The sequence below is a fragment of the Callospermophilus lateralis genome, unplaced genomic scaffold (assembly GCF_048772815.1).
Source record: "Callospermophilus lateralis isolate mCalLat2 unplaced genomic scaffold, mCalLat2.hap1 Scaffold_83, whole genome shotgun sequence".
Classification (NCBI taxonomy): domain Eukaryota; kingdom Metazoa; phylum Chordata; class Mammalia; order Rodentia; family Sciuridae; genus Callospermophilus; species Callospermophilus lateralis.
Window position 1 is genome coordinate 4796661 of NW_027516368.1, and position 23977 is coordinate 4820637.

A 23977-nucleotide genomic window follows, 5' to 3' on the forward strand; every position below is an offset into this window, starting at 1 on the left:
TCTACACCTGCGAATTGTTTTTACTTTTTTAAGCCTCTATTATGTGCTAAGCCTCTAACCTTTGCTAAGCACTGGGGTAAAAGCTGCTGTTACTCTAAATTCCTCATCTTTTGGTGGCGAAAATTTAATTAAAATATGCTGTGATGTGTATTTTATGAGGAAAGAATATTTTGTGGGAACTCAGGGATTGGAGATGGGGATAAAGGTAGCAAGAAAGATGACAGACATTATAAAGCTGGATGCTTTATTTATACTGTTGTAAATTTAGCTCTGTCTAGTTCATAATTTGTATAACTGGTAATGTGAAAATGGACAGTGGCTAAAAATAGCACATAAAGTTGTTACTGATCAAAGAGTAATACACCATCCTTGATGAAGTTTAGATCTACAAAATTTGACACAGGACAATGAGATATGATAAAAATATTAACAATCAAAGACAATTCTGGAAGTAGAAGCTATAATAAAACATGATATGCCAGCTAGAGGCATAGAGCATGGGAGACCCTGAGTTTGATTCCCCTACCACAAAAAAAAATAAATATGCATGCTTAAAACTTCTTAAATGGAATATTTTTAAATTTTAGTAACAACAGTGAAATGAAGAAAATCAGAGCAATCCAAATGAGTAATAAATTGATCAAAGAATAAAACTGATTTAGTAAAGTTTTTTAATTCTCTACCCTAATAATTCAATATTGGCATGTCTGGCTGAAACCTTTCATTAGAACATTTTGAGAATCAGTAATATCAAAAGACCCTAAACTGTTTTAGGACTTCACAAGGAAGAAAGCTTTAGGAGAAATTTCCCAACAAACATAACCTAATGCAAGCATAGTGGAAAACTCACAGGTTTTATCTATGAAAGAAAAAGAATTTTAATCAATGGTTTTTCTCTTAATAAATTTCCATAAATACACTGTTGAACTTTCTGATCCTAATTTACTCCTCTATAATATTAAGGAAATAATCTACATCACAGTCATACTATCTAATTAATCCTCAAAATTTCTAGTTCTGGATCTGACAGTTTTAAGAGTAAATTGTATTACCTGAATGCCAAAGCTTTTGCACTGTAACTTTTTGGTATGGGAATCTAAGATATTATATACTTCCCTTCCTCCTTTAGATGTTTTATTTTTTAAAAAATGCTTTATAAAAAAATCCCTTTCCTTCATGCTTCAGGGTCATCATTATGACAATTACATTATATGTTAACAATACTTGAGACCCAAAGACTATGGGGCAATTCCATACTGTGGGTACACATATTTGAATGTAGTCAAGTCTTGTGGTCTCTTATACTGCCTTTACATTATTGGGGCCAAGAAGTCATAAAGAAGGGTATAAAAAGCATTAAAAGATTTTCCCAATAAGTTTTACTTACTAATGTCTTTTCTTACTACTCATTTATTTTCATTTTCATGATATATTTGAGATTTTTTTTTACTGGTTCTGTAACCTGTAAGTGAAGAATGACTTTTCCTTACAAATTCCTGTATGACATTTTACAAAAATCATGCCATTTTCAATTAGTTTTAAAAATAATTATTCCTAGACATTTACACATGAAACAATATGTCTTGGATTGCTTCAAATAATCTAAGAGGCAGAAGGATTGAGGGGCTAGTGAATAAGGTGAAGATGAAACAGGGTTTATGGTGTGTTGTGGTTTTGGTGGTGGGTATGGTAAGGGGAGAGGGAGAGGGGTACCTAAACCATTCTTTTTATTGTGAAAATTTCAAACACATATAAATTTTAAAACAGGAAGAGGCATACACATTTACTAACACCTACAAAATGTGTCCAAAATTAAGAGGAACTAAGTTTTGATTGGGATCTAATTTGCTGTGGTTCAGGGATTCACTTAAATTTCATTAAACCCTTTGTTTTCTCATTTGTCCAAAGAGAGCTTGGAGATTGTAATACTACATTTCTAGGCAACTGACTACAATTAATATCATGTAGATATTTTTAATCATTTGGTTTTAAATAAAGATTAAATTGGTGGTATTCACTTATATTTCAAAATATGTTTTCCACAATATAGTTCAGATTTAAGACAGGATAAAAGTTTTAAGTTTAAGTGTTCTTAAATATTGACAGATAACTATCAAACAATATTTTCTAATGGTTACTTCCAACATTTTTTCTAATACTGTCTTTTCTATTTAAAACTTTTTAAATTTGTCTCCATAATAGTTAATAAATGCATTAACATACTTAGTTACAAATTAAGGCAAAATATATTGCTTTCTAGAAACTTTAATAATTCAAAACATAGAGTATTGTATTTCATACAATATATAGCACAGTTTACCACAGATTTTATATATCTGCTTTCTATTTTTTAAATGAATGAAAAGTTTTCAATAACTTGAATTTTGAGAAAACAAGTTTAATTAAGATTACTACCAAGTTATGATTTAATATTTATCAGATGTTTAAATATACAAACCATGATAGAAAATTTTAAAACTTGTAAATAGTTGGCCTTACAAAATTACAACACACTGTAAATACGTCCCTCCCACATTTTATACAAACTACATGATTTTGATATACAAAGATTCTGTTTTTACACTGACAATGTACAACCGAGATTATTTACAATGAAAAAAGTATATAAACCACAATTTAACATTCTGCTACTGGCAGCCACTATAAGAGGTAGCTTTAATTAAATGAAATTAACAGAAACCATGTTTCCCAACTTGTGTTGTAAAAATAATTTACATAAGATAAAAATTCTTTATATGCACAGTATGTACAGTTTAATTATTAAACTGTAATCTAGCTTAATTTTTTAGTATATCCAGGATAATAATATGGCAGTAGGTTTGCTATTTAGTACATTGTTCAAAAAACATATTGAGCAATTATAACTTTAAGACTCCACAAAAAAACATGGCAGAAGACCCTATATGAGAATCAGGTAAAATTTTTAATTTTCAAAGACATAGGACTAAACCTTATCCTTCCCCCCCACACTTAATGATATGTCTGTCTAGTGTAACAAGAACTCAGCATATGAACTATTGAATAGGTTTTTTTGTAAGTCATGGTATGGGAAAATTTTATAGAAGCTTCCAAGTAATAACATAAGTTTAGGAGAATCCAGTTCACTAAGAAATAAATTTAAGTGCTTTGTGTCATATTTATTTTCAGCTTCCTCCAATTAAAAAATGACCCCAGTTTACTTTCTGTATAATCCATACTGTAAATAGATGACATAAGAACAAAACTGGAAAATATCAGTAGAACCAATGATATTAAGAAGCATTCATTAATGGGAACATTACATGGAGCCATCAAATCCCTTAGGTACTATTAAAATCTCATTAGTAAGTAGTGTTGCCAAAACTACTTAAACTAACACATCAATTAGCCATTTATTTTGTACTAGTAATATAATTGCAAAACACTGAAAATCATGGTGAGCATAATAAAGCAATGTAAAATGACCCCAAACAAATGTACTGATTTTTTTATTCTAACAGCTGTTAATATGGTTTTTAAAACTTCTTCAGGTTTATATAGGTTTATAAAGCAATTGAACAAAATTTGTGATTCTCATGTAATAGTGGAAATAGAAAACAATGATACCTATGTGTACTCTCACAGTTCTACTTGGGAGACAATCCCTTTTTTGGCCCTGTAGTAAGTTGTCCTGAGATTAATGATCAAATATTAGGTAAAATCAGCAAGACGTTTGTGTCAGTTATATAAAGTCACATTTTGAACTACCTTTTTAAAAAATATTAACAGCTGTCCTTTATCTTGTGCTTAATTCAGAAATAGGTATAAATTTGCTCCTTATGGATCTGAAAAACCTAAAAGTTATATTGCTATACCACACCCAAAATCCTTTTCAAGTTCTGTTTTAAATAGACCACCATTCCTTGGACATTGCATTTTTCACCAATTAATAATTTAGGCACTTGTTCTTTGAAAAATATCAGATTTGAGAAATAAACTGCCCCCTTCCCTTCTATGTGACACCAGGCAGTGATTACAGAAGTGCTTCCCAGATGAAAGAACAGAATAGAGTTCACTCTATAAACACTGTGAATTTGGTTGATGGGGGAAACAGTTACAAACAAGATTGCTTTTTTTTGTTTATTTGTTTTATTTTTTAAAATTTTTTTTGCCATTTCACCAAGATTTTATTAAGTTCACTTAAATAAGTTTTTCTTTTTGATTGGTATTTTTTTATTTTTATTTTTATTTTTTATTGGTTGTTCAAAACATTACAAAGCTCTTGACATATCATATTTCATACATCAGATTCAAGTGGATTATGCCTCTTGGTAGATTGTAAGCATAGCACACCAAAGGGAATCCTCGATTCTGATAGAAGCAGGCTTGTCCACACACCTGCACTTGGTCAGAACTGTCTGAGATAAAGGAGTCTTCTTCATCTGCATAGGTCAGAGTGGGCTGACTGTGTGCCAAAATCAGACCAATATTTCACTGGTCTTTGGCAAGAAGCCACTGCCAATGCAGGACAGCTGTGTGATTTTATTAAGTGTTTGCATGATACTGGTTTTGTCAAAAGAAAAGATTCACAGCAGTCACATACAGTCAGGTTACCCTGCAAGTGTGAGTACATGCCACAGTCATAGTAGAAATCCTGTTCCACACAACCATCTTGGCTACTGATGGAAACTGAAACTGATCCACTTTTCTTGGTAACGCGTCACTTCAGTAACTTCCAGTCTTCTTTAAATTTTGGATTGAAGAAAACATACAGGACCAGATTTAGGCAAGCAGGCAATGGGAAAAATATCAGAGTAACAGACTTCATTATTTCAGGACTGATAGAGATTGCAGTGGTCAATGGTGCAAATGAGAAAAATGCAACAGGGCAAAAAAAGATGCAGTTGATGAAAATTAGCCAAGCAACATGCTTAATCATGCTAGATTGTGAGTTTTCTGAGAGGTCTTCTTTTTCCAAGTTCCAGTAAAGTTTAGTGTAGATGATGGCCATTAATAAAAATGCTAGTGAGTTTAACAGCACTAAAGTCACAGTAAATCCTAATGATGGCGTCTCTCCTGTGGGAAATGGCAAGCACAAGGGTGATGCAGAATATTCCCCTCTATGGAAAAGGGGGAAACAGCCTGATACTTCAGCACCCAGAAAAGCAAAAAGGGCTGCAATCCAGAACTGCTTGAGATGATTGCTTTTCCCATTTTTCATGATATTTTTTGCAGATAACCTTCTTTTAACAGCTGCTAACATTAATAAAAATATGGCACTTTCTGAGGAAAAAACTGTAAGGAACACAGCTGCTTTGCAGCCACTGCCAGTCTCCCACCAAATGCCAAATTTAGCAAATCTGTCCCAGGATACGACATCAAGAAAAGTTAAGATGCCAGTATAGATTCCCATGAATAAGTTAGACACAGAAATCAAGCCTATGAACAACTTGGAGGAAGGGAGTGATGTACAAGATGTGAAGGTTTTTAAAATGACTAGCAGGTTGAAAAACAATGCAACTAAGAAAATGAACCACATGGTGGGACGTATCATCCAGCTTCCCAGTAAATATTCACGGGGCTTAAAAGCACCTAACATTAAAAAGAAACAGAAACATGAAAGACAATTTAGAAAATACCATATTTTATTTAATATTCTTGATAGAATGACTAATGATGGTTGAATCTAGAATAAATCAGCTACCTAATTGAATTGAACCAAACTGAAAAAAAAAATATTGCTTTTAAGATATTTTAGTCACAGACTAAGCTACTTTAAAAATTAAGCGGCTTAATATCTTGGGGTAGCTGGCGCACACCTATAATCCCAGGGACTGAAGAGGTTTAAGCAGGAGGGGATGGCAAGTTCAAGGCCAGCCTCATCAAATAAGCAAGATCCTGTCTCAAACTAAAAACATAAAAAGGGCTCCAGGGAGGGTACTTAGTAGTAAAGCTCCCCAGGGTTCAATCACCAGTACTGAAACAAAACATAACCAGGATTAGTTTCTTTTATTATTTGGTAAGGCCATATAAAGATATTTCCAAGAAATTTTCTACATTTTCTTTTACTTTATTCTTTTTTTAAATATTTTTTTTAGTTGTAGATGGACACAATATCTTTTTTTATGTGGTGCTGAGGATTGAACCCAGTGCCAAGCAAGAACTCCGCCACTGAGCTATAACCCCAGCCCTCTACTTTTCCTTATACTAAATATACATAGCACAGTATCTAGCAAATAAAGTTACTTAAAATATTGAGGGTCTGGAATCAGATGGTTCATAACTTGCTACTCTTACCTTAAAAAATCCACTTAAGCCTAATAAGTTGCATTTTCTGATATGTAGATAATAATGCCTACTTAATACAGTTGACTGCTTAAGTAAATTTGCATACATAAATACTTAAGCAGGCTTCTGGGCACATACTGGAACTTTAGTAAATATTAGCTTTTTTTTTCTTTCTTCCTTATCCCTATGTACTTCATTTTTAAAAAAAATATTTGTATTAGTTGTTGATGAACATTTATTTGTTTGTTTGTTTGTTTATATGTCGTGCTGAGAATCGAACCCAGTGCCCCCAACATGGCAAAAGCTTTACCATTTACCACTGAGCCATAACCCCTGCTCTCTATGTATTTTATAACTGTATATGTATGTATATACACAGATTTGTAACATTTTAAACCCAGTTTCTTATGGCATTTAACAGCAACCTGCTGAAGTTGGTTATGGTAGATAATTAATGTTAAATATTCATACAAAGCTTGGCACAAAACAAAACCCCTATATAATAGTAAAACATATATATATATATATATATATATATATATATATATATATATATATACACACACACACACATACTTATATACATACATATATAGGATCGCAAGAATGCACTTAGTAGCTGAATTGCTGGTTCTAATAACTGACTTTGACATGCTAGTAATGTCACAAATGAAAAATATTTCATTTATAATTAGGAAGTGAAAATGTTTGACTATAAAGAACAAGATAACTATGTATTATGATTGCCTAAAAGATGTTTTAACTTTCTGAACTGTCATGAAATTTGACATATACAATAGAACTACAGTTCTGCATCATTTATCTGATTTTCAATGAACACAAAAATTTTAGTCAAATTTCTTTTCACTCTGAACTGTCAGGAAGTGCTAGAATGAAAGTTCTTTCTCACATTTTATTTGCGGAGAGGGTAGTATAGGGACTAACCCCAGGGGTGTTCTACCACTAAAGTATATACCCAGCCTTTTTCACTTTTTATTTGGAGACAGGATCTCTCTAAATTGGCGAGGGTCTCATTAAGTGGCTGACACTGGCCCTGCACTTGCAGTCCTCCTGCCTCAGTCTCCAGAATGAACCCGATTACAGTTGTGTCCAGTACTACAAAGAACGCTGTTTCCTGCCAGGTGAAATGGCACACACCTATAATCCCAGAGGCTGTGGAGGCTGAGGCAGGAGGATCATGGATTTAAAGCCAGCCTCAGCAACTTAGCAAGGCCTTAAGCAACTCAGTGGGACCCTGCCTCTATAAATAATATATATAAAAAGGGCTGAGACTGTGGCTCAATGGTTAAGCACCCCTGGGTTCAATCCCCAGTACCACCGTCCCCTCCAAAAAGTATGTTGTTTCCTTCTCACTGATCATCAGTTCTGTGTAAAATCTCCAACACTTGAATCATTCATGGGCAAAAGAGTAAACAGCACTCCTAACTGTCAAAAATTAATATCTGCACAATAAAATAAATTACATAAATAATTCATGCTAGTTGCACTTACTCATCTGTTAAAATTAAGTTTGTTCTCCTTCTCCACACAAGGAACATGGGTTAAATATTCAAAGCATACATACATAGACCCTTCAGAAGCTCACAATTCAGCATCAGTTATTAGTGAATTCACAGCACTGATGATTCTAAGTTATAAAATTAATGGCCAACCCAGGCATGGTGGCACACACCTGCAATCCGAGTGGCTCAGGAAGCTGAGACCAGAGGATTGTGAGTTCAAAGCCAGCCTCAGCAACACTGAGTTGCTAAGCAACTCAGTGAGACCCTGTCTCTAAATAAAATATTAAATAGGGCTGGGGATGTGGCTCAGTGCCTGAGTGCCCCTGAGTTGAATCCCTGTTACCCCGTCACCCTCCCTACCCCCAAAATTAATGGCCAGTTCATCCTGTGACATCATACTAATAGGAATCTATTTGGTAGCACCTGATTTAACAAAAAATATTTAAAATCTTGCCTTTATGGTAAAAATATAAATCCAAGTTCTCTGGTAGGCAAGGCAGAATATGACATTACAATCAAGTAAATATTGGCATCAGTTAATAACTTTCCTAAAACTACAACTTCAATGAATTAAATAAGAAATAATAGAAAAGATTGCATTTAAAAAAATTATAGGTGCATGCTTATAATCCCAGTGGCACAGGATGCTAAGGCAGGAGGATCACAAGTTCAAAACTAGCTTCAGCAACTTACTGAGGCCCAAAACAACTTAATGAGACCCTGCCTCAAAATGAAAAAGTAAGACAGGTTGGTGATGTGGCTCAGTGGTTAAGCAACCTTGGATTCAATCAATACCCAAAAATAAAATGAAATAATAATAATAGTAGTAATAATAATAATAATAATAATAAGAAGAAGAAGAAGAAGAAGAAGAAGAAGAAGACTGGGGACAAAGCTCAGTAATAAAGCACAAGCTTTGCATTTTGGAGGCCCTGGATTCAATCCCTGGCACTACAATAAATAAAGAATAATATAAAAACAAAAAAAAATTATGGACCAGTGACTTACTTCAGAACTAGTTCTAGACCTAAAGGACCATCAAGAAATTCCCTCTCCAACTTGATGTACATGACCCTCCCCTGCAAGAGCTTGTTAATATGCAGATTCTGATTCAGTGGTATGAGCCTGAGATTCTGCAAGAGATGCTGGTACACTGACCGCACTATGAATCAGAAGGCCTTACAGGATCATCTAGCCCCACTCTTATAAAATAGAAATAACATCCATCACCAGGAAGATTAGATATATTTGCCCAATGTTTACTTAAAGTAAAATATTACAGCCAAATGGGTTGATCATTACCTGTTGGGGGTGTACAATGGATAATTATTTGACTATGCTCTTCATTTTCAGCAGTGCTGGTGACATTTGCTGCATCAGTGGTACATGAATATACAACAAAGTATGTTGAATTAAAAGTGGGCAGTTCAAAAGAACCAAATGTTCCCACAATTTTCTCTCCCCTGCATGATGTTAAAGTTCAGTGTATACAAATGTGGCTTGATAACACATTAAATATGCCAGTAACACAGGAAAGGCCATTTTTCTCACAGACCTCATATTGATCCTTCCCAAACTGATTACAACACATACATTTTGATTAATGCCTTAGGGAGTGTTCTGTTTCTAAAGGTTCATGTACTTGCCTTTCTCCTTTGTCACACTATGGTATCTTGAAGGCTGTTATCTTCTATGTTTAAATTTGCATAAGAGTCACAGCCCCAAAATGCACAGTACTGATAAGCATATGGTACTGATAAAGACCTGGGGGGAAAATGTAAAATACACTCTGAGTAGCAACTTCATAGACATAATTTTGTTTTGTAAAAAGCATTTTAATCTTTGAAAACCCCAACCTATGTGTCAGAAAAGTCTAAGTATCATATAATTTAGTCTTGACAATTTATCCTCTAGGAATCTTATCTATGTTATACACTCTGGTAAAGCTCATAAAAATGATCATAAAGATACACCACAAACTTTCTCCCTTTCAATGAGGTGTCTCTTAAGAAAGGTGGATGCAAATCAAGTATATATAAAGTTTCATAATAATACTGCAATTTAAAGTAAAACTGTTGCCAGGTGCAATGACACAGGCCTATAATCCAAACTGTCATATCTAAAACAGTTTTTTTGGTCAATGATTTCTCCAGCCCTAACAATGATTCTATGGGGTGCCTGACATCCTCTCATGAAATACCCTTTCTACTTAAAGCAGGTAGTATTTCTACCCCCAAACACTGGCCTCTCATAAGCCAAAGCCTATTAGAGCCCAGGATATTTGGGGGAAACATGCTAGAGACAGTGGTACAAGAAATTTATCTGGTTTAAGAGAGAGCCCCGGGCAGATGAGTGTCAACTCCGTCCCGCAGAGTCGAACAAAAGAACGACAAGGACCCGGCGGAACTGTGACTGGTTTTATTGAAGGCGCAACAAGAGGAACCCGGTACCAAGAAAGTGCATAGTATATATAGGACTTTGGAGCCAATCACAGAGGAGGTCACATCTCAACCTTGTGGACACATAATAGGAAAGACAGGAAGCATTTTCTGGGCCCGAGCTCTTGTGGTTTCTAGCGGCCAATGGGGTGGACTTCCTGGTACAGGCACAAACTTTATGCCAAAGGCGGCTGATTTGGCCCAAAACCAAGCCCCATCTTTCCTTTGGCAGGGGACAGCCCTAGGCCACAGGAACTGTCCCCGACAGCTCCCCCTTCTTTCTTTTAAAAGAAAAAAACAGGAGCTACGGGATGGTGCCTGTCTTAGGTTGCCAGTGGCGCTCGCAAGCCTTACCCGTCGTTGGTACAACAGGCAGCATGGTGCGTTGGTCTGTTGCCCTGTCTTAGGTTGACAAGCGAGCCCACCAGTCTTACCCATCTCTGGCTACCCATCCAGCATCAGTAGCCAAACCTCAGTAGCCTCAAGAAAGGCCTGCACCATGGCCTGGCGATGACGCTGGTTTTGTTGATGTAAGTGGCAAGCAGCGAAGAATGCCTAGAAATCCTAAGCATATAAATCTTCCCATGGCGATAAAGCCAAACCAGGACTGTCCAGATGAAAAAATCCCACATTTAACCAGCAGAAAGCACTTGGACTCGAGTATTATTAATGTTAACAATTTTTAACCGAAGTTGTTGGGTAAGATCTTTTAACTGTGTAGACCAAGTTTTATAAAGGTATGTGGATTACTCTTTGGAAAGATTGACAGTTTGGGAAAGGTTTACAAATTTGGAGCTAGTGACACAAGATCCTGGGTAGGAGTGAATGTAGCTGAAGACTAAGACATTAGCCAATATGTCCACTTGTTCTTGAAGGAGATTTGTTTTTGGTCGAGCTAAATTAGGACTTATCGGAAGAGGGTGAGTCCAAAGCAGAGTCATCTTTGCGAGCATCAGGAACATCAGGAGCGTTAACTTCTTGGGAGGTATTATGGTGATATTTGCGAGTCAATCTTTCTGGTATCCAGATCGGTGATTGTTGGTCCTGGGGAAAAACACAAACAGCGCCTCGGTTCCACACTAAAACTGGATCCGGGCCGAACCATTTGTCAGTTAGAACATCTTTCCACATCACTTGAGGGCGCTTTGTAAGATCAGGGGAGGCATGCCGTTCAGCAGCCGAGTGTCCATGTTTGTCTAAATTTAAAAAATTTAGGGTAAATAAAGCAATAGAGAGAAGGTCTTTAGGGGAGCGGAAGGACTCCCCTATTCCCCCTATTTGTTTTTGTAAAATGGTCTTTAAGGTTTGATGGGCTGTTTCAATAATTCCTTGACCTTGAGGATTATATGGAATGCCAGTGACGTGAGTGATATTAAAACAGGCAAGGAACTGCTTGAAACTATTAGAGGTGTAGGCGGGGCCATTATCAGTTTTAAAGGTTTTAGGGGGGCCCCATGCAGCAAACGCTTGTAAACAATGGGATATAACATCATTAGCCTTTTCTCCAGTATGGCAGGAGGCAAAAATCACATTAGAGTAAGTATCAATGGACATGTGGATGTATGCCATTCGACCAACTGGGGGGTAATGAGTGACATCCATTTGCCAGATGCAATTAGGAAGCACACCACGGGGATTAACACCTAGGTTGCATTGTGGTAGGAATGTAACACAATTTTTACAATTGACAACAATATTTCTGGCTTGATCTTTAGTAATATGAAATTTTGTCTTTAGAGTGTGGGAGTTAACATGAAACTTGGAATGAAAATGTTGCGCCTGTTCAACAGCAGACAGAATATTGACATCTTTAGTGGCGAGATCTGCTTTATGATTGAGAAGGGTGAGAGGACCTGGCAGATTAGTATGCGCTCTAATATGTCCAATAAAGAAAGGTTGGGTGCGAGCCCAAATGACAGTTTGGAGAGTTTGAAGAATATTGGTGATAGTGGATTTGGAGGATATAATGCCAGCGCATTCAAGCCTTTGGACGGCATTGACTACATAATAACTGTCAGATAGAAGGTTGAAAGGGTCATTTTCATATATTTTAAACGTTTGTAAAACTGCATATAATTCTATATGTTGAGCAGAACCTGGAGGGAAAATAAAAGCTTCTGTGTTTGTCATGGTTGCAATAGTGCCAATGCCTCCATGTGAACCATCTGTGCATAGGGTTAGAGCCCCAGAAAGAGGTACAGAATGGGTGACATGGGGGAAAATGACAGGATGGTTTTGGAAGAAAGATAATAATGGATTTTTAGGATAGTGATTGTCTAACAAAGCATTGGTAGCAACTCTAAGAATGGCCCAACTGTCAATGGTATTAATCAATATTTCTATTTGTTCAGTAGTATACGGGGTGACGATAACATCAGGTTGTTTTCCAAAAGCAGACAAGGAAAATTTTAAAGCTTTTAGTACGACATCGGCTACTAAGGTAGGGTAGTAAGATATAACTTTACCTGGAGAATGTGCTAAGTAAATCCAGGCAATGGGACCAGTTTGCCAAAATACTCCAGAAGGGATGGCTTTATCAGGTAGAACACAGAATAAAAGGGGCTTACTGTAGTCTATTTTGTCCACTTGAGCCATCTGTAAGGCCTCAGTAACCTTTAACAGAGCTTCTCTAGCCTCTGGTGACAATGATCTAGGAGAATCAAGAGCTGGATCTCCTTTAAGAATGTCATAAAGAGGTTTAATTGTTATGTCAGGTATTTTGCAGTAAGGCTGAATCCAATTTATGTCTCCCAACAGTTTTTGAAAATCATTAAGAGTTGTCAAATGGTCAACTCTTAGGGTAATCTTTAAAGGACGTACAACCTGGGAAGTCAATTTAGTGCCTAAATACATCTGTACAGAGTCAACCTGAATCTTTTCTGGGGCTATATATAGACCCCAGTTTTTTAAGATGCTTTGAAGTTTAGCCAACGATGCAGTCAGTAATAATTTATCTTGGTGGCACAGCAGGATATCATCCATATAATGGTAAATCAGAACATCTGGAAATTTATTTTTAAAAGGCTCCAATGCTGCATGAACATAAAGTTGGCATAACGTGGGGCTGTTAGGCATTCCCTGAGGTGAAACGGTCCATTCATATCGTAAAGAGGGTTGTGAATTGTTTTGAGAGGGAACGGAGAATGCAAAGTACTTTGTATCTGTAGGATGTAGAGGAATAGAAAAGAAACAATCTTTAATATCTATGATAATAGTTTCCCAATTTTTTAGTAGTGCCGATACGACTGGCATGCCCATTTGAACTGGGCCCATGGGTCCCATACAATCATTGACTTTTCTAAGATCATGAAGTAACCTCCATTTACCTGATTTCTTTTTGATCACAAATATAGGCGTATTCTAGGGAGAAGTAGAGGGTTTAATATGACCTGCATCTAACTGTTCTTGAACTAATTTGTGGGCTGCTTTTAATTTTTCCTGAGATAGGGGCCACTGAGAGACCACACTTGTATATTTTTATTCCAAGTAATTTTAATAAGAGAGTAATTTGGAACATCAGTGGCCCCTAGGAAAAACCCAGGCCTGGTCCTCCCATGCCATTGTGGCCTACTATAGGAAAAGGAACCGGCTGTAGTCATCCTTGTCCTTTATTTCCTAATCCTCCTGATGTGTAACCTTGTGGACTCATAATTTGTCTTGCTTTGGGTGAATAATATCTTTGGGTAGTTAAGGTTACATCCATTTGAGTCAAGATGTCCCGTCCCCAAAGATTAACTGGAATAGGGAGGACATATGGCTGAATAACTCCCGAATGTCCCTCTTCATCGGACCATGAAAGGGTAGCGGCACTGCAATCAGGATTTTCAGTTGTTCCCAATCCTCTTAGAGTCTGAGAAGCCTTTTGAAGAGGCCAGGATTTTGGCCAGTCTACATGTCTGATAATGGATCTATCAGCACCTGTATCTAGTAATCCAAAAAATTTTTGTCCATTAATCATAATAAGATACATGGGCCATTGTTGCATGTCAAAATTGAAAAAAGTCCAAGGCTTGTTTTTAAACTTATTAATTTTAGGAATTAAGGCAAGGGAAGCTATAACATCTCCTGGGGATATGATGACAACTCCACATGGGGAAGATAAAAGAACCTTTAGGGGACCTGCACTTGCTTCAACTAGCAGAGGATAGACTATGATGCCCTTGTGTGCCATATTAGGATGTCCTAATATTAATCCTTGACTATCCTTTGATAGAGGCCCTATAAAGTCTGTCTCTACTGGCTGTGTTCCCATTTCTGGAGTCAAAACAAGTCGAGCTGTGGCTCTGATGTCTCGTTGCTCACAGGAATTGTCCCTTGGCTCATAGGGGGCCAATAAGTGCGTGGGACCTGTTGAATCACCCCGTACATTTGAGGGCCCCGAGGTGATGGGCCCCTCTGCCCGTTTTTTGACTGTTGTTGTCTGGGTGGAATGGGTTGTCCATAGACATCAACCACAGATCTACACTCATTAGCCCAATGATTTTTTTTTTTGCATCGAGGGCAGAGGCTAGGTTTTGGTCTCAGTAATGTTTGAGGTTGATTTTGTAACATAGGGCAGTTTCTTTTTATGTGTCCAGGTTGCTTACAATGAAAACAGGTGCCTGGAGCACCAGTGTTTGTTCTACTCTTTTTTAATCCTTGTACAATGGCATTGGCTAATACCTGTCCTTGTATTGCCACATCATTAACATCTCTACATAATTTTATATAAGTAGATAAATCTCTCTTGTTTTTCCAGGGTTGAATAGCTTCTTGACAGTATTTGTTTGCTTGTTCATATGCCAATTGTGTCACAAGGGGCATGGCTGCCTCAATGTCTCCAAAAACTCTACTAGCCGTTTTAATGAGGCGGTCCACAAAATCTGAATATGGCTCATTAGGACCCTGCGTTATTTTAGATAAATGTCCCTGAACATCACCCAGTCCAGGTACTGCCTTCCAGGCTTTAACTGAGGCAGAACCAATCTGTAAATAAACAGCAGGATCATAGCCCACTTGATTAGCAACTCCTGCATATTGACCCTGACCAGTCATCATATCTACATTCCAATGAGGGTTCCCTGCCCTGGCATTACGACTTGCAACGTCTGTACAGATTTCATGCCATGCTGCTTTCCATAATAAATATTGTCCTCCAGATAGGACTGCCCTAATTATAGAGACCCAATCATCTGGTGCATAATATTGACTTCCCATGGATTCAACCATGGCCAAGGTAAATGGAGCCTGAGGCCCATATTGACTAGTGGCCTCTTTAAGTTGCTTAACTAATTTGAAATTCAGCTGTTGATGGTATCTTGCATTATGTTGGTCTTGGAGAACGGGGAATGTTGCTGCTAGATTATGAAAATCAGTCCATCCTTTACTACTCTCGTGACAGCATTCAGGAACTTCCCGTCCTCCGCAAGGAGGCGGTGTCAGAGGTGGGGCAGAGGGCTGAGCCTTATTAACATTACAATCCTCCATTTGCTGGACCACTTCCTCTAGTTCCTCTCCGAACATTTCACTATCACTCTCTTTATTACCTCCTAAGGAGGCTTGAGACCGTTTCTCCTTAATCTCTTCTAAGATTTTGACCCCTTCCTTAATAGCTGTATGATTTTGTAAAGTTTCTGAATTTAAGCAAGTTTGTACAAGACTCCATATCGCCAGGGTGCCGGCAGGCAATGTCTTTTGTGTGTCTGCCTTTTTTAAACTTTCCCCAAGATGCTGCCACTGGGGAATACTGAAGATTCCTTCATCTAAAAACCATGGGGCGCACTGCTCTACTGTCTTAAGGAATTTGTGAGCAGTACCAGCTTTTAATGGTGTACCATTAGGCTTCAGTAATACTCTCAGAGGAGTTTCCATTTTCTGCCTCGATATTTCTGATCCCATGGTTACTAGCTAAATATACTTGATAACCCACAAAACACAAATAAACAAGAAACAGAAACAAAATACACGCAATACACAACCACGAATTAGACTTGAACACGGACACATAGATATGCTCCGACGCTTACTGCGTACTTTCAATTCGTCGCACTTCCTCGAGCCTTTGATTGTCGCTTTGCCATGAACTTGAATTGTCGCCTTCCACGAACTTTTTTCGTCTCACTCTTGTGTGAGAGGTTCCCGGGTCTCGGCACCACTTGTCAACTCCATCCCGCAGAGTCGAACAAAAGAAAGACAAGGACCCGGTGGAACTGTGACAGGCTTTATTGAAGGCACAACAAGAGGAACCCGGTACCAAGAAAGTGCGTAGTATATATAGGACTTTGGAGCCAATCACAGAGGAGGTCACATCTCAACCTTGTGGACACATAATAGGAAAGACAGGAAGCATTTACTGGGCCCGAGCTCTTGTGGTTTCTAGCGGCCAATGGGGTGGACTTCCTGGTACAGGCACAAACTTGTTTACGCCAATGGCGGCTGATTTGGCCCAAAACCAAGCCCCATCTTTCCTTGGGCAGGGGACAGCCCTAGGCCACAGGAACTGTCCCCAACAGATGAGGTGGCACATGCCTGTATTCCCAGCTACTTGGAAGGCTAGGCTAGGAAGATGGTAAGTTTAAAGTTAGCCTGTACAACTTAGTGAGACCATATCTCAATATAAATTCTTTTTAAAAGGGCTGGAGATGTAGCTTAGTGGTAGATTGCACATGCAAGATCCTTGTTCAATCCCCATACTCATATATTATATATATATATGAGTATATATATATATATATATATATATATATATATATATATATATATATATATATAGAGAGAGAGAGAGAGAGAGAGAGAGAGAGAGAGAGAATCTGTAGGAAGCCTGTACATTCCCTTTTCTTAGCTAATTCATGTGGTTAAACCAACTCCAGTTGGCTTCTCTGATTCTTCAGCCCAAACATTCACACTGGGTCAAGCAGGGAGGCAGAAATTTATGGGGGATAAACATGCATCCTCCCTGCCATCTGGAGCCACCCCAATTCCTGTGAAACCTCCTAACGTAGCCCTCTCCCCATCAGTCCTACTCAGGTAAGTGCTGTCTGGTTCTAAGCACTCAATTTGAGAAAGAACCTCCTTCATTGGCCTCTCACATCCTTTGATTATCTCTTTGATGGGTATAAATGGTCTTTAACTTGTCCAGCTCACACATCTGGTAAGTGGCAGAGCTGAAGGTTTGGACATTCAGGCTTTTAACCACCAAGTTTAATGCCATATACCATCTAGCCTCATTAAGCTAAAAAAAAAAAAGCAAAACATAAAAATAGGGCCCTGAGCCAAACCAAAAAAAAAAAATTGAAATCCCACTCCATATTTTATACTTGGCCTTGAACACACCTTGTAAGTATTGCTGAGAAATAAAGTTGATGGTGCCAATTTTGTACAGTCTGGTAGTCATTTGCACTGCTCACCAATGACTTCTGGCTCTTCACCTTCTGGGAACCTGCAGGATTGCACTTCCAGGTCACGTGACTAGTCCTGACCAAAGCGTGTGCATGGAAGGAGTTTGTGCCATTCCTGGGTGGAGCATTTAATGCTAGTGAGAGATGAGCCTGAGATATGTCTCTCTGATAGGACAAACAATAATGCCCGTTAAGATGTTTTCTCCATTGAGCAGAGCCCTCTACCAAACTATTATGGTCACATAATGTGAGCAAAACACAGATCTTTTTGATTTTAAGCCATTGAAATTTGGGGGTTAATATCTATCATAGCCTGCTGTAGTCTATCCTGACTGATTTAGCTAGCCTCCTATATCCATAGTTCAACCAGTTGAGGATCAAAAACTTTCTTTAAAAAAATTTCTTTGAGGGCTGGGGCTATAGCTCAGTGGCAGAGTGATTGCCTAGCATGTGTGAGGCACAGGGTTTGATCCTTACACTGCATAAAAAATTAAAAAAAATAATAAAATAAAATAAAGGCATGCTGTTCATCAACAACTACAAAAATAAAAGTAAAAATATTTTTTAAAAAAAAACTGCATTTATGTGATAGGGTGTGGCTCAGTGGTAGAGCACTTGCCTAGCATATGTGAGGCACTGGGTTTGATCCTCAGTCTCACATTTTAAAAAATAGATAAAACAAACAAATAAAATAAAGGTATTGTGTCTATATGCAACTAAAAATATTTTAAAAATTGCATTTTTACTGAACATGTATAGACATTTCTTCTTGTCATTATTTCCTAAACAATACATTATAACAAGTATTTTCATAGAATTTACATTGTACTATTTTTATAAGTAATTTAGAGATAATTCAAAATATACCAAAAATAAGTATAGGTTATACAAATATTATGCCACTTTGTATAAAGTGTTGAACATCCATGGATTTGGGAGTCTAGGAGAAGTTCTGAAACCAGACTCTCAAGGATACTTAGGGACAACTGTACATACAGTATGATTGTTTACTCATTGATTCAACCATTTTTCTGCCCAAGAGTGAAAGCTCAAGCCAAAGTCCTGAAGGTCCTAGTTTAATACATCTGGGATGCGGAACAGACCTGTGCAGCTTTCTGGTACACCCAAGTGATTCTAATGGTCTAGTAAGGCTGAGATTCCTGCATTGCTAAATCTTGTGATGATAGATTAAAATATGGTGTCTACACTTGAGGGCTACCTAGACTGAGAAGACAAGCCCAGAGCCAGAATAATCACACTACTAACAGGGTAAATGACCTGAAATATTAAAAAGTAAGTAAGAATACATAAGCAATTGATGAACAATAAAGCTTTACATGTAATAGAAAGTAGATATGCTTCTTGGAAAATCCATTCATCCCATGTAATAGAAAGTAGAAATGCTTCTTGGCAAATCCATTAATCACATGTAGTAGAAAGTAGAAATGTTTCAAGACAAATCCATTCATCACATGTAGTAGAAAGTAGAAATGCTCCTTGACAAATCCATTCATCAACTCTGTGACTCCAGACCAGGTACCCAAGCTGTCAGTTTAACATGTACACTATTATCTGTCACTATGCTTCCAGTATTGTAAAACAAAGCTTAAAAAACCTCTAAAGATGTGGCCCAGGGTCAAAACAGTTCGTACATGGCTGAATTGGACTCCAGATCCAGGCTTTTATCTATCTAGGGCCCAAGGCCTTGACTGATTCATTTAAGGCCCCTGCTTCTCTTTCAGTTTTCTCTCTTTTCTCCCTTTATCTTGAACCATGTATTCTGGCTGCATTAAACTGCCTGTCACTGCAGGCCCACACCATGCTACTTACTGCACACTACAGTGCTTTGACTCCTGCTGTTGTGTCTGTCTGGCATGCCTTACTTCAATTCTCACCACCTTGTTTCTGAACCCCAGCCAGGTCATTGAATACGTGATTGGGTGACGCAATCCCTGGTGCTATGACTGCCCCCATGAGCACATTCCTTTACTGGCTCACTGAGCACCTCTATCATTAGATTCCAGTTGGGTCTCAGTTTCTTTTCTCTGAGTCATGTAACTAGCATTGGGGACACTGTGCTAAAGCACCATCCATAGGCCCATGCATGCTTATTACTTCGGCTAAATCAAATCCCTGCAACCCACAAGACAGATCCTTCCGACAAGACCACACAGTATCATATTATGAAAGGCCTTTGTTTTCTTGTAGTTTTGTGATCACTGTACAATTCTCCACCTTTGTGAATCTCAGTTGTCAGATGTAAAATGGACTAATGGGAGTACCTGCCTCACAGTTGTGAGAATTTATTAAGATGAAAACTTAAGTGTCTTGCCTGTTCATAAGGAAGATGTAAACTAAACCCCAACCACCTTGGTTGTTATGAGTATCTTCTTATTAAACCACTGCTATTATCCCTACTCAGCATGCCCCCAAAGACATCATCATTAATATTATCACTCATACATCCCACCAAGTCTTAGTGACTGTGCTAAACATTCCTTCCTAGAATGTATAGTATTCTCAGAATCCTCAAAATGAGTTCTTCACATTCTTGTGATGGTTCAGTGTCCCAATCATGAATTATCTCCCTGTTACCTCCACGAAGCTGCCCAGTGCATTCTCAGGAAGTCTGTGGCTACTAAATAGTTCCATTCAGGCTCTTTGGATATGGCTAAGAAAACATACGTTCTCCTTAGGCTCCCACTTTCACTGACATTCTCCCCACTATGGGTGTTTCCAGTTCATTTATGGTCAGCCCAGGCCACTGTGTAGATGACCCCCCACCTCTCCCTGCAAGAGGGTCAGGGTGGCAGTCAAACAGTTCTGTGGACTTCTGGAATAATTGATAACCCTAAAAGGAATAATACCTGCACCAAGCTTATTTTCTTTCTTACTAGAAGGAACTCAAAGAATGGGGATTTCAGTTGGGAATAATAATAATACTCCATAGGCCCTCAGAGAGATCTAATCTTGTTTCCCTTCCTTCCTCATTTTTCACATATCTGAAGCACAGTAGGCAAAATTGGGGTTTTGGTGAGGCATTCCAGTTGAGGTTCCCTGTTGAACAAGTCCGGTCTGTTTTAGAAGGATGGGAAAACAGTTAATTTTCCCACACCCCAAATGTCATTAGAACAGGCAACCTATGAGGGAAACCAAAGCTCAAGCCACAAAATAAAGAAAAATGTAAATTTGGCTTTTCTGATTAAAAGGATTCTGAAGACCCAAGTTGATTCAGCGGTGTTTGCTGAGACCCCACACTGAGATGAACACTCAGGGAGTCTATGGGAAAGGAAATAGACCCCCATTTGTAGGAAGAAAAGGAAGTAGCACTTATGTTGGGATTGTTGGAATTAGAAGAGACCAGAAATCAATGAAGAGATAAAGAGTAGCCCAAGAGGCAGGTTGCCTCCAGGGAGGCCAGTGGCCAAAGTGAGAGGACCTCAGAGTGGAAATTTTCCCCAGAGGACTGGAGCAATAAATAACTTTTTTTTTTCAGAACCATGTTGACAAATAACTGCTTAAATAAAATTTCAATCCCATATCATCTGTCTCATTTGGCTGGAACAATAAGTTTACATTCCACAGCCTGGGCTGACCCTTCTGCACCCCACTGCCAATAAAGCATAAAGAGTGTGATTAGTTCTTTTTGCATGAAGAAGGACCATTAAATCAGTTGGCTTCCATTTTATGTAGCTTCTTACAACATTATCTAGCAACCTATCTTGTGTTCTTGTGTCAGGCACAATTGAGGAACATTTTTCACAATTTAGCAATATGTAAGCAACAGCCTTTTAATTAAAAAAAAAAAGAAAAGGAAAAATGAATTCCACAGTCACAAGTAAGGAAAGAGGACATTTGGTGGGTGCAGTAGTGCAGACCTGTGATTCCAACTACTTAGGAATCTGAGGCAACAGGATGGAAAGTCTGAGGCCAGTTTCAGCAACTTACTGAGACCCTGATGCAAAATAAAATAAAAAGGGCTGGGGTTGTAGCCCAGTGGTAGAGTACCCATGAGTTCAATCCCCAGTACAAAAAAAAAGGAAAAGAAAAAATATGGTGTTAGGATGAATACTGTGGTGATGAATTGAAATTAGTAGTAAAAATATGAGCTAAAGATTTTTGAAGAAAGGAAAAAGAAAACAAAGAAAAAGAGATGTATGTGTATGCATGCATTTATAGATTTAACATAGTTCAAAATTCTGAACACTAAGAGGACTTAAAACTTTTTTCCATAGCAATGAGCAGGACAGATCTCCACCCAGATATGGCTTCTAAATACCATTCTCCAATAATAGAGACCAGGTCTCTTTAAGAAATGATTGATCCCAGAACTGGAGCAGGGAAAATATAAAATAATCCTGGAACTCCTTGTGGTGGCAGGAAATAGAGACATGCTTAATAAGGAATAGGGGATTGATTTTTTTTAAATTGGTACATTACAATTACATTTATCAGGAGGATTTATTGTGACATATTTGTAATGCATGCATCATAACTTGGTCAATATGATAGGGACTTATTGAAAGGATACAGGAAACAATCTGAAAGAGTTCCCAACAGCCAAGTTAGAAGAGTTTGAGCAAATAAATAATGATAATATTTGATTATAAATCATAGAATTAAATATATAACCATAGCCTATATGAATAGAAAAAAAAGAAAATAAAAGAATAGAGAAAGAGCAAGTTGTTTCCTTAAAGAGAATTACAGCTCATAAATAAAAAAGGATGAGGGAAATAAAAATAAAATAACATTTAGGAGACCATAATAATAACTGTTATGGATAAGATCTGTGAATGGATGCCAAAATTTAAGTGAGCAAAAGCAAAGTTGTTTTTTTTTTTCCTCTACTACTGGGAATTTAACCCAGGGCCTCACCCATGACAGGCCAGTTTCCTACCACTGAGCCACATCCCCTAAGTGAGTAAAAATTGAGGGAGAAATAAGATATTCTCAAGGTGTCTCCCAAAATATATTTATTAATGACAAAGAGAGAAATGGTAAGTTCATAGTAAGAAATCCAAAAAGCATCACATTAATCAAATAATTGAAATTAATATTTCTCCTAACCAGTCATGCTGATGTGTTCTCCTTCCCACCAAATAATTCCATAAGGACCTTTCACCTCTCTGACATTTACCTATAAAACCCATAACTCTGCCCAGTCATAAGTAAACACCAAACCCAAGAGGAGAGATCTTGTACAAAACATATGACCAGCATCTTTCTAAAGGGTCACAGTCATAAAAGACTAGGAGAGACCGAGGCATTGCCACAAATTTGAAGAGAGTAAGGCATCATTATGACTAAGTGCAACACAAAATCCCAGACAGAAACAAGATCTTAAAGGAAAATTGGTGAAATTCAAATAAATTCTATAGGTTAGTTGATAGTTTTGTACCCAGTTTGATGTCTTTGTTTTGATCATTATACTATAGTTCTTTATTTATGTATTTGTATTGGGGATAGAAACAAGGGGTGCTTGGCCACTGAGAGAAATCCCAAGCCTTTTTTAGTTATTTATTTTTTTATTTTGAGACAGGGTCTTGCTAAGTTGCTTAGGGCCTCGCTTACTTGCTGAGGCTGGCCTCAAGCTTTCAATTCTCCTGCCTCAGCTTCCTGAGTTGCTGGGATTACAGACATGCACTATTGTGCCCAACCTATTTAATCTTTTTAAGAGTCAATATTAGAGGAAACTGGGTGAAGGGGCTGTGGGAAAATTCTGTGGATTTGTAGAGGGGAGAAGGAAACTTCCAACAGCACCAAGACAAAACCCTTGATTAATAATGATAATAACCAAGTGGTGAGCTCCACGCCAGCATTTTAGGTTAGGTTTGTGTGAGGGCATGTGACGTACTTCACATCAGTGGGCAAATAAATCTCTGTCGCTCTTTTTCCCTTGCAAAACCTGATGTGAGGGCAGGAGACCAAATCAGAGTATGTTTCTCAGCAGAACTAGATCATCAGAAGAGAGAGAGTGCAAAGAGAAGTCCAGAGCAGACTTTGAAATTAGGGAGTTGAAAAGATATAAATTGTTCTGATAAGGAAAAAGGTGGAGGAGAATATTGATGAGGGGCAGGGAATATAAAAGGTGAAAAGGGACAGATGTTCAGGGAGATTTGAAAAAAGATTCCTAACATTCATGTATGAGTTGTTTGCATTAAAATCTCCTTTCATATCCCCAGACTCTTGTAAATTCTGCTGCACATACAAGTCTGGTGTGTGTGTGCCCATGGATCTCTGTGTATCTATCAATTTTTATGTGTGTGTTTATGTCTAAGTATGTAAGAATCTATAAGTATGTATGTCTATATTTCTATGTTTCTGTGTGTCTGCGAAGCAGTCCAAGTCTGTGTGTGTGCATTTGTGTGTC

General features: G+C 37.8%; 1 protein-coding gene and 1 pseudogene across 1 annotated transcript; both read right to left on the bottom strand.

The window, feature by feature from the left end:
- Positions 1–4269: 4269 nt before the first annotated feature.
- Positions 4270–10680, bottom strand: LOC143641045 (leucine-rich repeat-containing G-protein coupled receptor 4-like; annotated as a pseudogene).
- Positions 10681–13823: 3143 nt separating this feature from the next.
- On the bottom strand, positions 13824–14198 carry LOC143641046 (endogenous retrovirus group K member 113 Pro protein-like). Its single transcript, XM_077108480.1, has one exon. It carries the CDS (start codon positions 14196–14198, stop codon positions 13824–13826), a length of 375 nt encoding a protein of 124 aa, XP_076964595.1.
- Between the last annotated feature and the right edge of the window lie 9779 nt (positions 14199–23977).

Excerpts from the sequence above, each read along its gene's own strand:
- LOC143641046 (XM_077108480.1), bottom strand. The coding sequence starts at position 14,198 with ATGTATCTTATTATGATTAATGGACAAAAATTTTTTGGATTACTAGAT.